The sequence below is a fragment of the Triturus cristatus genome, chromosome 9, assembly GCF_964204655.1.
Source record: "Triturus cristatus chromosome 9, aTriCri1.1, whole genome shotgun sequence".
NCBI classification, from domain to species: domain Eukaryota; kingdom Metazoa; phylum Chordata; class Amphibia; order Caudata; family Salamandridae; genus Triturus; species Triturus cristatus.
In genome coordinates, this window is record NC_140592.1 from 419,796,957 (window position 1) to 419,810,569 (window position 13,613).

The 13,613-nt window shown below is 47.4% G+C and overlaps 1 protein-coding gene across 1 annotated transcript in view; it reads left to right on the forward strand.

The window, feature by feature from the left end:
• Positions 1–5,127: 5,127 nt before the first annotated feature.
• Positions 5,128–13,613, forward strand: part of LOC146798080 (cytochrome P450 2C11-like) — a 764,894-nt gene continuing 756,408 nt past the window's right edge. Inside the window, exons 1-2 of the mRNA XM_085625295.1 lie at positions 5,128–5,296; positions 6,426–6,575. Coding sequence (XP_085481421.1) covers positions 5,248–5,296; positions 6,426–6,575 — 199 coding nt within the window. The 5' untranslated portion in view covers positions 5,128–5,247. The remainder of the gene's footprint in view (positions 5,297–6,425; positions 6,576–13,613) is intronic.

A 13,613-nucleotide genomic window follows, 5' to 3' on the forward strand; every position in this document is an offset into this window, starting at 1 on the left:
TCCCTGCACCAGGGTTGGTTTCGGGGGTTAGATCCGGTACAGTGGAGCGGTTTCACTACATGGCCTGGACTGGCCACAGTGGCAGCTCCTTCTTTGTCTCGCCGCCCTCCTGCCCCTTGTGACTCTGCGGCAGGTCGCGGCTCGACTTTCCATTTTTTTCCCTCCCTGAGGGGTGTACGGCCGTCAGGGCTAGCTCCAGGGCGCCTTTCTACACACTGCTGTTTGCACGCTGTGAACGCGGCCTCGCCGCCCACCTTCCCTTGCAGCACTCCGGCGGGCGGTGGCTGTTCAGCACGGTTTCTGTATTCCCCGCTCGCGCTGCAGCAGGCAGCGGCTGTATTGTGCCTGTCTGGGGTAACGATGTGGGGCTCTGTCTTGCTCTAGGATGGGTGAGTTTCCTACCTGGCTCCTGCTACTCTCGCATGCTGCCTGCTCTTCGAGGAGCTGCGGCGGCGGTGCTGCGCGGCTTTTGCCATCTTCGCGGTGTGGGGCTCTCTCCTGTGGGCTGTGACTTCTACTGTGCTCCCCGGCCCCTCTGGCTTACCTGCCTTCCTCCCCGCGCCTCTCCTGTGAATCTTCCTTGTGGGCTGGGTGCCCCTTTCGGCAGCTTTGTGGTCCGTCCGCCGGGGGGCGGGTCTGGTCCTGTCCGGTTTCCCGCGCTGCTGTTTTCTCTCGGGGCTGGGTTTTTCTGTCCCGGTGCTGGTTGGTCGCACTGTCGGCTCTGTTCCACGGACGGCTGGTGGGCTCGGTTGGCATGGACACTTAGCACTGGATTCTCTCACTGGAGCTTCTGCATTTTTGCCCTCCTTTTCTGTTACGCACTGGGACTGAGCCGGTGCGTACTGTGCTTGTCCTGCCTCTGCCATGCCTCCATTTTCCGCGCAGGACCCCCCTGTCCATGTTGGCGCGCTTTTGGCCTGGGGCCGCTCGCTTGTACCGTTGCCTCTGTTGCCTGATTAGTTAGGGTCTTGGGCACTTACACTCTCCGTTAACTGTTCTATTCCTGTTTTTTCAATATATCTGTTTCTTCTGGTGTAGGCATTGCTAATTTGGCTTGCTCTAGTGCGGGGCTGCGTTCTTTCCCGTTCTTTCTGGTGTGAGACTTGTGGCTGGTCATATGCCCTTCTTTGACTCTGGTCCTTCATGTGGGTCTTCCTGTGGTGGTCACCTTCGATTCGAGGTTTTCGTCTGGGTATGGTTTTGGGGTGGAGGATGTGTCCTTCCGGCTTGCACGGCCGGCCTAGGTCTTTAGGTTCCTGGTTCATGTCTCGGCTAGGGCGCTCACTATCCTGTGACTCTGGGCAGCTCACTTGTACTCCGTGGCTGTCTCCCTGGTGTGTGTATATGGCCTGCTTCGGCTTGGTTCATCTGCGGCTGTCCCATTTTCCCAAAATGAGTCACTCTGGCCTAATGGTTTAGGTCTTAGACTCTTCCTCTGCAGATTAGGTGTTCGATCCCGGGTCTTTCTATGTCACTGTTTGCTCGTCTAAAGTGTGGGCAATGGTATTTCCTTCAGTAAGGTTGGGAAATGTTTTTAAAAAGTTGCTGTACTCGCTTTGATCCTTGTTTTTTAGTTCATGACAGGGTGTCGGTGCGGTTTCCAGATTTGGCACTTCGTCCTCCGCATGCTCCTATGGTTGCAATGTGTTACGTTTTTGTTATTCCCTGCTGGTCATGTCTATCTGTTTTGATGATGCAGTTTCTGCTTCTTTGGGTCCGGCATCGAGGAGGCGTTTGTGCGCCCTTCCGTGCTCTACAAGACCCTGCATTGGGGCCTTCCTGGTGTTTCACCACTCTGGTTTTCTTCAATTTTGGCATCGGCGGGTCCCATTCAGTTGTTCTATCCATTTTTTCATGGGGTTCTCTGGTTGCCTTGGGTGACGTTGACCCGTTCTGTTATTCGGCGCATGTGGCGTTGGGTTGCGGGGCCTCAGCTTCATTGTTTGCTGTTTGGTCCCTGTCTTCTTCCTCCCTTACGGGCTTTGGGCCTGCGGTCCTTTCGTCCTGTGGGCTGCTGTTCCCACCGTTGTTGTGCTGTCCCGGTCAGTTCCTTGGTGGCGTCCTCCGGGGGTTCCAGGGGCTGTGGTCTGCGGCGTGTCTGATTAGGGCAGGCTGCGGTTGGCACCTGTCCGTCCTTCGCTGGGCTGAATGGGTGGTCGCCTGGTGTTTCCTTGCTGGCTATTTATGCTCCTGGCGGGCTCACTGTCTCGGAGGGGGTTTTTGCGCCCCTTTTCTGCTGGCTTCCTGATGTCACCATGCTTCTCCTGGGGGTCGGGGTTTTGTTTTGGTCCTTCTGTCGCCTCTCCTCTCGTCCTGAGTGGCACTGTTCCTTGGCTCCTGCTCTCTGCCTGCCCGCTCCGGTTGTCGGTTCTTGGGCTCCCCTGTTCCTGTCCTTGGTGTTGTGGTTCTTTGGTTGCTCTGCTTACTTTGGGTGGTGCCTGCTTGGTTGGGCTGGGGGTCGGCTCCCGCCTCTGGTGGGGTGTGCGTTCTGCCCTTTTTTGTTGCAGGGTCACTTTTGGCAGTCTCGCTGGTCCTTATGTGATGGGTACTGTTCATCGGGTTAAGCTTAGCCCCCCGGTTGCTCCGGTTGGGGTTGTCTGCCTTGGTAGGGGCCTTCCTCGAGTCGTGTTTTGGGTTTTGTTGACTGGCGGTGTTTCACCCCTGTCTGTCCTTTGCAGATCCTCCCCTTCCTGTTGGTCTTGGTTCCACTGGCCCTTCCTTGGCTCTTTTTGCCCCGGGCCCTTCCCGCTCTTTCTCCTGGTGCGGCTAGGTACCTCCTTCCCGAGTTTTGGTGACTTTTGCCTGGTTTTCCCGTCTGGCTTCTGTTTGCCATTTCTTGGATTCTCTGGGGTTTTCCCCTGCCTTGCTGGGGCTTGTTTGTTGCCATTCTGGTGGGTTTGTCCCCTGCCTCGTGCTCCGGGGTGTTTGCGGGGTTCGCCCTTGTTGGCTTTTGGCACTTTGGTGCTGTCCTTGCCTGGGTTGTTTTGGCTCAGGCCGTTCCACCCTGTATGCTCTTGTTCTCATCGGCTCTCATTCGGTGATTTGTGGGTCGAGCCTCTTTAGTGCCTGGTTGGGAGTTCTCCTGGGTACGTCTGGTGCTATCTGCTTCCTTTGGGTCCCCGGGGTTGGCTCTTCAGCCTTCTCATCCGGGCTTCCAGCTTTGCGCTTTCCTGGGGTCCTTTTTCTTCCAGGGTTTCTGGGCTTGTTTGGCCTGGCCTGGCCAGGGATTTTGTCCTGTTGGTGGTGCTCGCCTGGGTGCTGCTCAGTTGGTGTCTGCTTCTGCGGTGGTTGTCTTGAGCCCTGTTGCTCGTTGGTCCTTGTTTTTTGCCTTTGGGGGCACGGGTTTTCTGTCCTGCCCCTGCTTTCTCGTTCCCTTGCTGGTTTTTGTTTCCTGCAGGGCTGTTGGGTGTCCGGGGGTGTTGGAACTCCTGGTTCTCATCTCCCTGGCATGGTCCTTGCAATTCCAGTGTTGTTTGTCACTGGTTTTGGGGTCCCGGGGCCTTTTGCTCTGGTGGCTCCATGGGAGTCTTGGCATGGCACGGACTTGTTTTCGCCCTGCCCTTCTGTCCTTCTCGCCTTTGGCACTGCCTTTTGCTGGACAGGTGTTCTGAGCCTGCCGATATGTGTTTCTGCCTGTGATTTTTTGTCCTGTGCACTCCTGTTCCTGTCAGTTCTTCGTTGTCAGGCTGGGCCTGGTTGTTGGTTGCCTGACTGTATGGCCACCTGGGTGCTCGCTTCGGTGGTTCGCTTCCTTCTTGTGGTACATTCCTGGGTCAGTTTGCTTGGTCCCTGTGGGGCGGTCTCGGACCGCCACGCTGCGTCTCCCTTCCTTCCGGATGTGGGCGGACCTCTGGGTTTTCCGCTTTCCGCTGTTGGCCGGTTGGGTTCTCTCCGGGTCTCTTTGGTGTTGTTTCCGGCACCTTCCTGGGTATGTTTTGCCTTGTGCCTGCCTGGGTTCTCTCCTTGGGGTTGCCGTACCTTTTGGGGGGGGTCTTTTGTGTGACTGGGGTATATCCCCCTCCTGTTTCTCTTCTTGTGGCTCTTGCCAGTCTGTTTGGTTACATCTGGTTCTGCTGCCCCATTCCTCTGGTTCGGCTCTCTCACGGGCGGTGGTCACCCTTGCGGTGTTGCTGTGTTTGTCGGACTGCGTCTCTCTTTCTGCTGTGGCTTTTTTGTTGGGTCACTGTGGTGGGGATGCCCTCTGTTCAATTGATTCCTCTCTCTGGACGTTTGCCCCCCTCTTGCTTTTGGGCTGTGCATTGGGCTGTCCTGGTGTGTTTGGTCCGACTTGCGCTTTTGTGTTCTGGGCCCTGTATCCTGTGGCCTTTGGCTCCGTGCAGTCTGGTCCCGTGCCTTTCTCTGTCCTCCTTCGACTTTTGCATGGGGATTATTTCCTGGTGGCTCTTTGTGTCTCTGGGGTACGGGTTTTCGGCCTTCCCAGTGTCTTTCGGTCCTGGGCTCGTTCTTCCTGCTCGTGGTTGCCTCTCTCCTGGGTGGACTTTCCACTCGTACTAGTCTGTTGGGTTTGCCCTCTTTCGTGGGTGTCCCCTTCTAGTCTGTTGGTTTCCTGTGAGTTTCCATGAAGCCGCTTGGCTTTGGTATGTGCTCACTTCATTAGTCATGTGGCGAGGAAGACTAACGAGGAGGTAATGCCCCGATTACTTACCGGTAATCTTCATTACTCCGAGATAGTCTTCCTCGACACATGAGTTCCCATCCCTCCCTCCCTGTCTGGCTATCGGCTTCATGTTTGGGCTTGGTAGTTTCAGGCTTTGGGGTTGGGCCTGCCCTCTTCTTATAGTGGTCATGGAGTGTAATGGGTCGCCATATTGGGAAGGGATGGGAGGCATGGGAGGCTGACTTTTTTTGCTTTGGAGGGTTCTGGTGTGGAGCTGAAGCTCACTTTGTTAGTCATGTGGCGAGGTAGACTATCTCGGAGTAAGGAAGATTACCGGTAAGTAATCAGGGCATCACGTATTTTGTCCCCTTGTGACATCTCACCACTAGCGGACAACCGTGACAGACTAGGTTTTAGTTTAAATGCTGATTCTGTTGTGCTACCTGAGTTTAATGGCATGTTTTATGTAAGGACATGTAGTGGCATTTTCTAAGGGCATATATTCTCTTTTGCAGCTGCGTGATATCTATGGCCCTGTGTTCACGGTGTACATAGGTCTAAGACCTGTGGTGGTTCTGTGCAGCTACGATGTTATTAAAGAAGCTTTTATTGACCAGGCAGACGACTTTATGGCAAGAGGAGCATTTCCGACATTCGAAAAGATATGTAATGGCCGTGGTGAGTCCTTGAAAGAAAGGGTAAATTGGAGTCAATATAAAACCAATATGGGAGAGGATGTAGCCTTACAGCTAGAACGGTCGACCTTGAAGCTGGGGAGCCGGATTCGAGTCTCGGCAACGACGCTTAACATTCTGTGATTCTGGGCAAATCACTTAATCTCCCTGTGCCTAACAAAAATGAATGTGTACTTCTGTAACGAAACTGATGCTATGTAAAGCTCTCTGATATCCGATGTCGGGGGTCTAGTTCGCGCTATATAAAACTCTAAGAAAAAAATATATGTGGATTCTTAATCTGTCTTTCGTAGTTTGGAACAACACCCATAAAACAACTCCTGGAGCCAGATTGCATGAATTGAATCAGTGATTTATCCCTTTTTACACCTGCATTGCAGTGACTAACGATGCAAACTTTTATTTTTTCATGCATATGTCCTTCTTGATAATTTACAATCAAGCTTAATGCCATATTGCGGCTGCCACTGAGGCCCATATTTATCATAGTAGTGCCTCAGACACAAGGGCAAAGCTACACTAAAGTCAGATTCATCAAGCCATGCAAGGCCAACTTGCATGACCCTGCATGGCTTGATAAATCTGGAGTATCGCACAGCAGCACAAATCACTGCATTATGTTACTCTGCCCCAGGGAGGCTTTCCATGGGTGGAGCTTGGGGATCCCATTAATCCACCCATGAATTCTAAAGCATTCTCACATTTCCCAATGCTGGTATAACAGGGATTTTGTTAGAATGCTACACCTCCTCAGAGGAGGTGAAACAAGGAGAAATATCTTTATTTCTCATTGTTTTTTTCCTCTTTCCATGTGTGTTGCTGCAGCAAACAATAGAGGAAAATGCCTCTCAGGATTGTTTTTGGGCAGGAAGGTGTTCCTTCCTGCACAAAAGCAATGCTGCTTTTGACACATGTACCCATGCACCATGGTGGAAAGGTGTCCGCATTGGTGCTAGGCAGTCAAAAGTGCATTCCTGCCCTTTCCCTTTAAAGCAATGCAGTGCGTGGGAGTATGCTAAATCAGTAGCTGGTGGTACTCATGAGTACAAAATGTGGTTTTGAGATAAAAGTCGTGGAAGCAAATCAATAAATGTTATTTTTATTTACCACAGGGATTGCGGTCCTCAACGGTGATGAGTGGAAACAGATTCGGCGTTTTTCTCTCTCAACCATGAGGAATTATGGCATGGGAAAAAGAAGCATTGAGGGGATCATTCAAGAAGAGGTCAACATCTTAGTGAACGAGATTAGAAAAGCAAAAGGTTTTCTGCATTTTTTTTTTACATAACAGCATTTCTGTCAGCTGTTTAGAGTTTTGTCATGTGGACAGCATGTATTTCACTCTACTTGATCAGTGTGTGGTTTTAATATGTGAGAGTCTTTTTACAGATCAACCATGGCTTTAATGAAATATCCGAAGTGAACAATATTTCGATACAATATAACTCGTCCCCATTGAATATCCAGATTAAATTCTGTGATCACATACCCTGTAGCACATTTAGAACACTAGATTTATGGAACCTCCCAGGTGAACAATATATAATTTCTTTCTCCCTGTGCAACCCCATCCCACAATGAATATTCAATCCAACTTCATTCTATATGGAACGTGACCACATACCGTGTAGCAAACACTAGGAGCTTCCCAGCACACACTGTGGAGCTTATTTATGAGAACCCTGCATCACATTTGTACAGTTCTGGATTACCAAATAGGCAAAGTAGGCACCGGCCTATGGCTCCACTCTTTTTAGAGGCCCTCAAAAACAAATCAAAATAATATTGATTTGATCCTAAAAAAGATTACAATCAAGCATTCTTGAATACTGCTTCCAAAAGATAGAATATTTTTTAATCAACTCGAAGATACAAAAATGTTACATCAAAACTCTATAGAGAAAATACTGTATTAATGTAATGTACCCTTTATGAACTTAAAATACATAAACCAGAGTAGTCAGATTCACATAACAGTTTGTCTCTTAAGAGCTCATCTTCTGGCAGCTGTCACTTTGTAAAACATCCCATGCATTGGGTATTAGGATATAATTTGCGAGGGGGGTCTGAAATTTCAACTGCCTAGGGTCCTCCACAGGGTTTAATCCAGCACTACATTTGCACCATGTAAAGTGGTACGTGTGTGACGCAGGACTCGCATAAAGATTTATGAAGCCACGCAAAGCCACCCTGCATGGCTTTGAGTGGCCTTATAAATCATGCAGAAGGTGACACTGTGCAAATCTCTGCGTCACCTTACTCTGTCCCTGGGAGGCGTTCCATGCACAATGTGGTGGGTTATCTTACACAATACCCATGGAATTTGACGCTGCCCCCAATTTACATAAACGTGTAAATGTGGGTAAGCGCCAAATCCGTACGCCTCCTGAGGTGAGGCGTAATGAGGACAAATGGAATAATTTCTCCTTGTTTTTCCCCTTTCCATAGAAAGAGGAAAATGCCTTGTAGGATTGTTTTTGTGCAGGAAGGTGTCCCTTCCTGCACAAAAACAATCCTGCCTGTAATGGAGGCATCCTTGCACCTTTGTGCAAGGGTGCCTATGTTGGCACTAGGCTGACAAAATGGCACCAGCATAGGCAGAAATGACGGGAATGCACCACATTGCTTAAAAGCGGTTCATTCTTGCCCTTTCACCTTGGCATAGGGCAGCACAGCAAGGTGCCTTGCTGCACTGCCTGCCATATGCCATAAATGAGGCCCCATATGTACAACAGAACCTCTCTCACCCATATCTTTTCCCTTCCATTTCAATGGTGTGCCTAATTCACTGCTGAAGCATATCATTTGCACAATCTATCCATCAAAACACTAGACATATCCAATTAATCATCTCTAACCTTTCTTTTCTATATATTTCCCCTCCCTTTGCATTATTTTTATTGCTGTATCAGACCAGCTGTGCTATGTGCATCCATATATTTGACAAAGCATTGGGTCATTAATTACTTCTTTTAGTGTGTCCATATATCCCCATCATATGCCCCTTCCATTCATATTGATAACCCTGCTCCTTTGCGTAAAACTTTATAGCATACACATTCCTTCATCACTAAAAACAACTTGGGAATACATTCAAAAATACGTTTGTTGCTCGAATATGATTTTACCTTGATTGTATGTTCCTAACTGCATGTGGCATCTGACTTTAGGGTGTTTGGGAATGGGTGCACCGCTCTGGCCATGTCTGCTTTACTGGGGCCAATTTTCTAGGACTATTTTGGTGTTGCGATGCTTATCTGGGGAAAGGGCCTGAATTTTCTGTTCACTAATGTGTCTTCTGGCTACGTGCCACCCCACCTGTGACCTCTCAATCAGTTATAGTGCGCCTAGGTTGCAGAGCCTGTCTGAGCAGTTATTTCTGAGTCAGGGTTGCTGGAAAGTTCATGAAGCGCAAATTTGATAACAGTGAAGCAATTTTATTCATACATGCGAGTGTATCATTAGCAGCATTGGCATTGATACTATCAATTTCAACACGTTCATTTACTCCTACAATGACCTGCTGCCAGGCATGCCTACTAGTCTGATGTCATATCTGCCTAGGCATGCTTTTCCTCTAGTGCGTCAAGTTGAGAAAATGGGTATTTAGCTTTCAAAAAAGTGACCGCCTGTGGGTCAATTTGAACATTCCCACAACAGTCAACTCACCTGATGTTGAGACTTTGTAAGTGCAGGTAATTTAAGACTGTTTCTTTTCCCCTTTCTTAGTGCTATAATTGAGCTTATGGTTTATACTGGAACCCACCAGCACTAAACTTTGGGGATCCGAACTTACTTTTCAGCATTAGACTTTTACCAAAAGGGTAAAAAGTAGAAAGAGGAAGAAGGAAAACCTGTCTGAAAGGTTAAAAACTAAGCCCTCGCGGATTTTTCAATTTATCACAGAATTGGAAGAATTTGGCAACTCCATGTTACTCTTTAACACAATTTTTCCCATTCAAGCAATGCAATGACAACGGGAACACCAGGCTCTAGCAAGCAGGCGTAAGCAAGATTTGGCTTCCTCTAGCATGATTTCCAGTTGCTGCGATGCTGTCTGGAGTGATTCTCTAATGCAAGCAGTTGCGGGAGCGGACCAAGGACTGCTTCTCTAGAAGACTTTCTATTTCAGCAACAGCAAAATCAAGTCGAATGGGTGCATGCTCTAGCAACCCGAGTGTTGCCATTTGTGCTGATTTTTCATCAGCTATCCAGACTAAATTTCAGTGCGTGCAGCATGGAGTGCCATTAACCTCCCATTGGTGAAACTCTGCTGCATCTCGCTGAGTTTTTAAGGAACTCCACAAAATTTCTCAGCGTAAATTGGCACTTGCATGAGTGAGATAAAGGGTCAGGGAGAGTCTGCTGGTGGATTAGAGATGCATGAGAAGGATTCAAGTCTATGTAGCCTATGCAGCCTAGGTATTTGATGCACAAACATTTAAAAGTACTGGCCACAGACTGCTGAGCAGAAATTTGGGCACTGACACTCATTTTAGTTTTACAAATTAAGCAATGCCCTTTCCAAAAAATTAATGACGTCCAAGGGCACACAGCATTTTAAGATCATAACTTTTGCACATTTATATTTGCAGGACCCACTACTAAAACATGATTAGGCATTAAACTAAAGAGCACTCATGATTAAGGAAAGGAAATAAATCTATGGTTTGGTTTAAAAAAATGTAAATGTGGCTATCCCGGCCAAGATGGCGGCCGGACACTGAAATTGCTCCTGGGCCATCCCTGCCATCCTCAAGCCTCTGGCTTGCTGTGTGTCACTTCTCTCCAGAGCTATCCTCGATGGGTCCCAGGAGAGCAGCTGGGCTGAGTTGGGATGGAATTCAGGGTCATTGACATTAACTTAACTACCCAGACCAAGGCAGCCTTGTGACACAGTGGAGCCTTTGATGGAGTGCTGGAGCCTATCAGGGGTTCCAGTGCCTCTCTGGAGAGCAGCTGGGTCGAATTTGGGCTGAATCCGAGTCAGAGGCAGTGACTTTCCTCAGAAATGCATGGCCTTGTGACACCACAGCACCAGGGCATTCTGCTGAGTGGAGCAGACTGTTGAGGGAATCTGTGCCTCCTTACATGGTGGGCCACGTCCTGGGAGGGGCGTTTTTTGGGGAATGGGCTGCCTCCCACCTCCTGGTGCCACATTGTGGTGAAGGGTTCAGGGGTGTGGGTAGTGGGGTGGGCCTCCTGAGAGCATTGGTGCAGTGTTGTGGGCTGAGCCTGACAGGGCAGATTAGACAGAAAGTGCAGGCTTTGGCTGCTGAAGGGGAGAAGAGGATGAGGCACCTAAGCTTGCGACTGCCTTCTCCACACTGAGGACCATTCTCTGAGCCAGACTCCTCTTCCTCCAGCTAGATGTGCTGTCCCTGTTGGATCCCCCCAAACAAGCGGGCTGAAACTACACACCATGCCTAGCACCAAGGCAGCGACCATATCCACAATCCGCGGGGGGCTAAAAGTAGAAAGAATCTCATCCTTGGGAGATGACATCACATCAGTTAAGAACAAGTTGATGAAGTACATATGCCTCAGCATGACCCTTGAGGGATGGCTTGGCTTGCAATGTGTTCACATCAAACTCATTTAGAAAACAATCATGTTTTATCACACATTCTTATTTTGTGTTGGTTTTGTCAGAGAAATGAAAAGTATAACAATAAGGCAGGATATATCTGCTGCAAATGTATTTTAACAACACAAATATAATTATTTTTCAAATAAAGGTAAGTAGCCAACTGGATGTTTTAAAGTATACTCAATTCAGCTGAACTGAGTAATACATATATTCATTAGTTCATCCAATTAATATGACACATATTCATTTTAATTATGACGCAAAATTAACTCAGTGAATGGTTCACAGTGAGAAGTCATTAACTGCACGGTATCCCCAGACATGTCATAAAGGAAGACTCATAATCCATTAGATACTAAAATAACTGCTCTCTGCGCACTAACGGGAGCACAGCAGCCACCTAGTCCCCAGGGTATTTCTGTCCTAAAGAGACCCTCATATTTCAAGTAGGGTTGAAAAGTCATCGACAACACCTAGTAATAGTGTATTGAAGAAAGCACCAGAAAACAATCTAGTGCATCTTCTGTGGAATTATAAAAAAACACATAGATATCCTTGTACAAACCAATAACCCTTTTTCAATTTTAAGTCTCTATAATGTATTTTTTAAATTATATGTTTGATTGTGGTCACTTCACTGGGGTTTCATAGGTCACTCTTCTCTCTAAAACCACCACTCACTGAGTTTATTTTGCGTCATAATCAAAATAAATATGTGTCAATAATTGGATGAACTAATGAATACATTTGAGTATAATTTAATACATCCAGTTGACTACTTACCTTTAATTGACAAATATTTATATTTGGGTTGTTAGAATTAATTTGCGGCACATGTATCCTGGCTTATTGTTATTCTTTTCTCTCCTCTGACTAAGCCAACACAAAATAATAATGTGTGATAAAATATGATTGTTTTCAAAATGAGTTCCATGTGAACACTTGCTGCAAGCTATAATTTAATATCCAGTACGCATGGACGTATAGGTGCTCTTGTTTTTTTAAATATACTCTTGAAGGATGAGCAGAAGATGCAGAAAATAGTTCAAGGTGTAATAGCCCTTGCTCCGCTGGGTTCCCGGAGTGTGCTGAGTTCCCAGACCCTCTGCACTTCTTGCTCCCTTATGGAGTGTCATGGCTACAGGAGAGCACCCTTTCACAGTGGTTCGTGATCGAACGGACATATATATTGCTGGTTCAATACCCCCCACCTGGAGCACCGCCATGCCCACTGATTGCCTGAATCCTCAATTATCGCAACAGGAATGCTATCCTCTGAGAGGCCCACAAGGCTGGATCGCTAATGATCCAGTCGTCCTGAATAACGATTTTCCGGACTATGCCTATGTGACACAAAAAGCAGCGGCAATCCTTTGATGAGGTAAAGCAGAAAATCAAGGCCCTTAACCTCCAATAAATTCTCATTTTTCCACCAAAACTCAAAGCAATCCATAAAAGGTGTTCTCATTTCTTTGAAACTACAGAGGTGGAGTAGGAATGGGTGGCTGAGAGGCCATCCCGGCGGTACCCTGTGACACACCCTGGAGCGTCCCCAGATTCATGGATTTCCTTGCGAAAACTGTGAAAACAAAGCAGCAACAGAAGATCATATTTTGAAGGATTCTTAGGCGGTCCTTGGTCTCTCCAGACTTTTTCAAATACAGAGCCATAGCACGCCATGAATCAACCATCTCAAAACCATGAGTAGCCCAGCTGAATGCTGAAGGAGAATCTGGTTTCACGGATGACCCAATGACCGAGTATACCATGGCTTGAGGAAGAAATCTATCATAATCATGACTATACTACTGGAGACACAAGAACGTATGCGAAGCCTTCAGACTATCTGTTTTTACAAGGAGATCTGCCTCTAGCACCCCACAAAATTTATTTTCAAGTATTTGGTTTTTAATGTTTCTGTCATATATAAAATGAAGACTGTTGTATAAATTTAAAGTAGTTTATTCCTCGCGGGCAGCATGGGCACCTGACCAGCACAGCCAGTGAAACCTTCAACCTCCAACTGTCACTTCTACAGAACACCGAGCACGGGGCATGGAACACAAAAGATGTCAAATGCCAAGAGCTGGGAAGCCAGAGGCATGCTGCCCCAAGCCAAGAGTAAAACTTAACACATCTCCTTTCCTTCCAGAAAGAGGTTTAACATCAAGATTAAATATCATTAAAAACAAAATATGCAACAAAACAATAAAACTATAAAGAAAAACAAACACAATGTGAGACCCCGCATACAATACACAATGAGGTTGCGTACAGTGCACAATGAGGTTCAACAAAATTGATACAATGCACCATCAAATACCCTACCCCACTCCTTTGCTTCAAAACTCAATCACAAATATAGTGTTTCAAATAAAATGTCAACCTGTGTTCCCGAACCACTCTTACCTTGCCAGTACCTCCCTTGAAAATAACTTGACATCCCTGTTTTTGTCATTAGGCCGGTGGCCGACACCCGTGAATGTGGGATTCTGCAATGACTTTGCTTGTTTTGGGTACAAAACCATCCTCCTAAGATTCCATGTCTGTCCATTCTGTAACTCCACCCAACTTCCTCCTACCGACCTCAACTGAAAAGGACCCCTGGATTTGCTAATCCTTTATTAACACCACCAGATTTAACTTTCACCAAGTCACCGGTTGAATACTCCAACTGCCCCACAAATTGTTGTATTTGGATGCACACGAC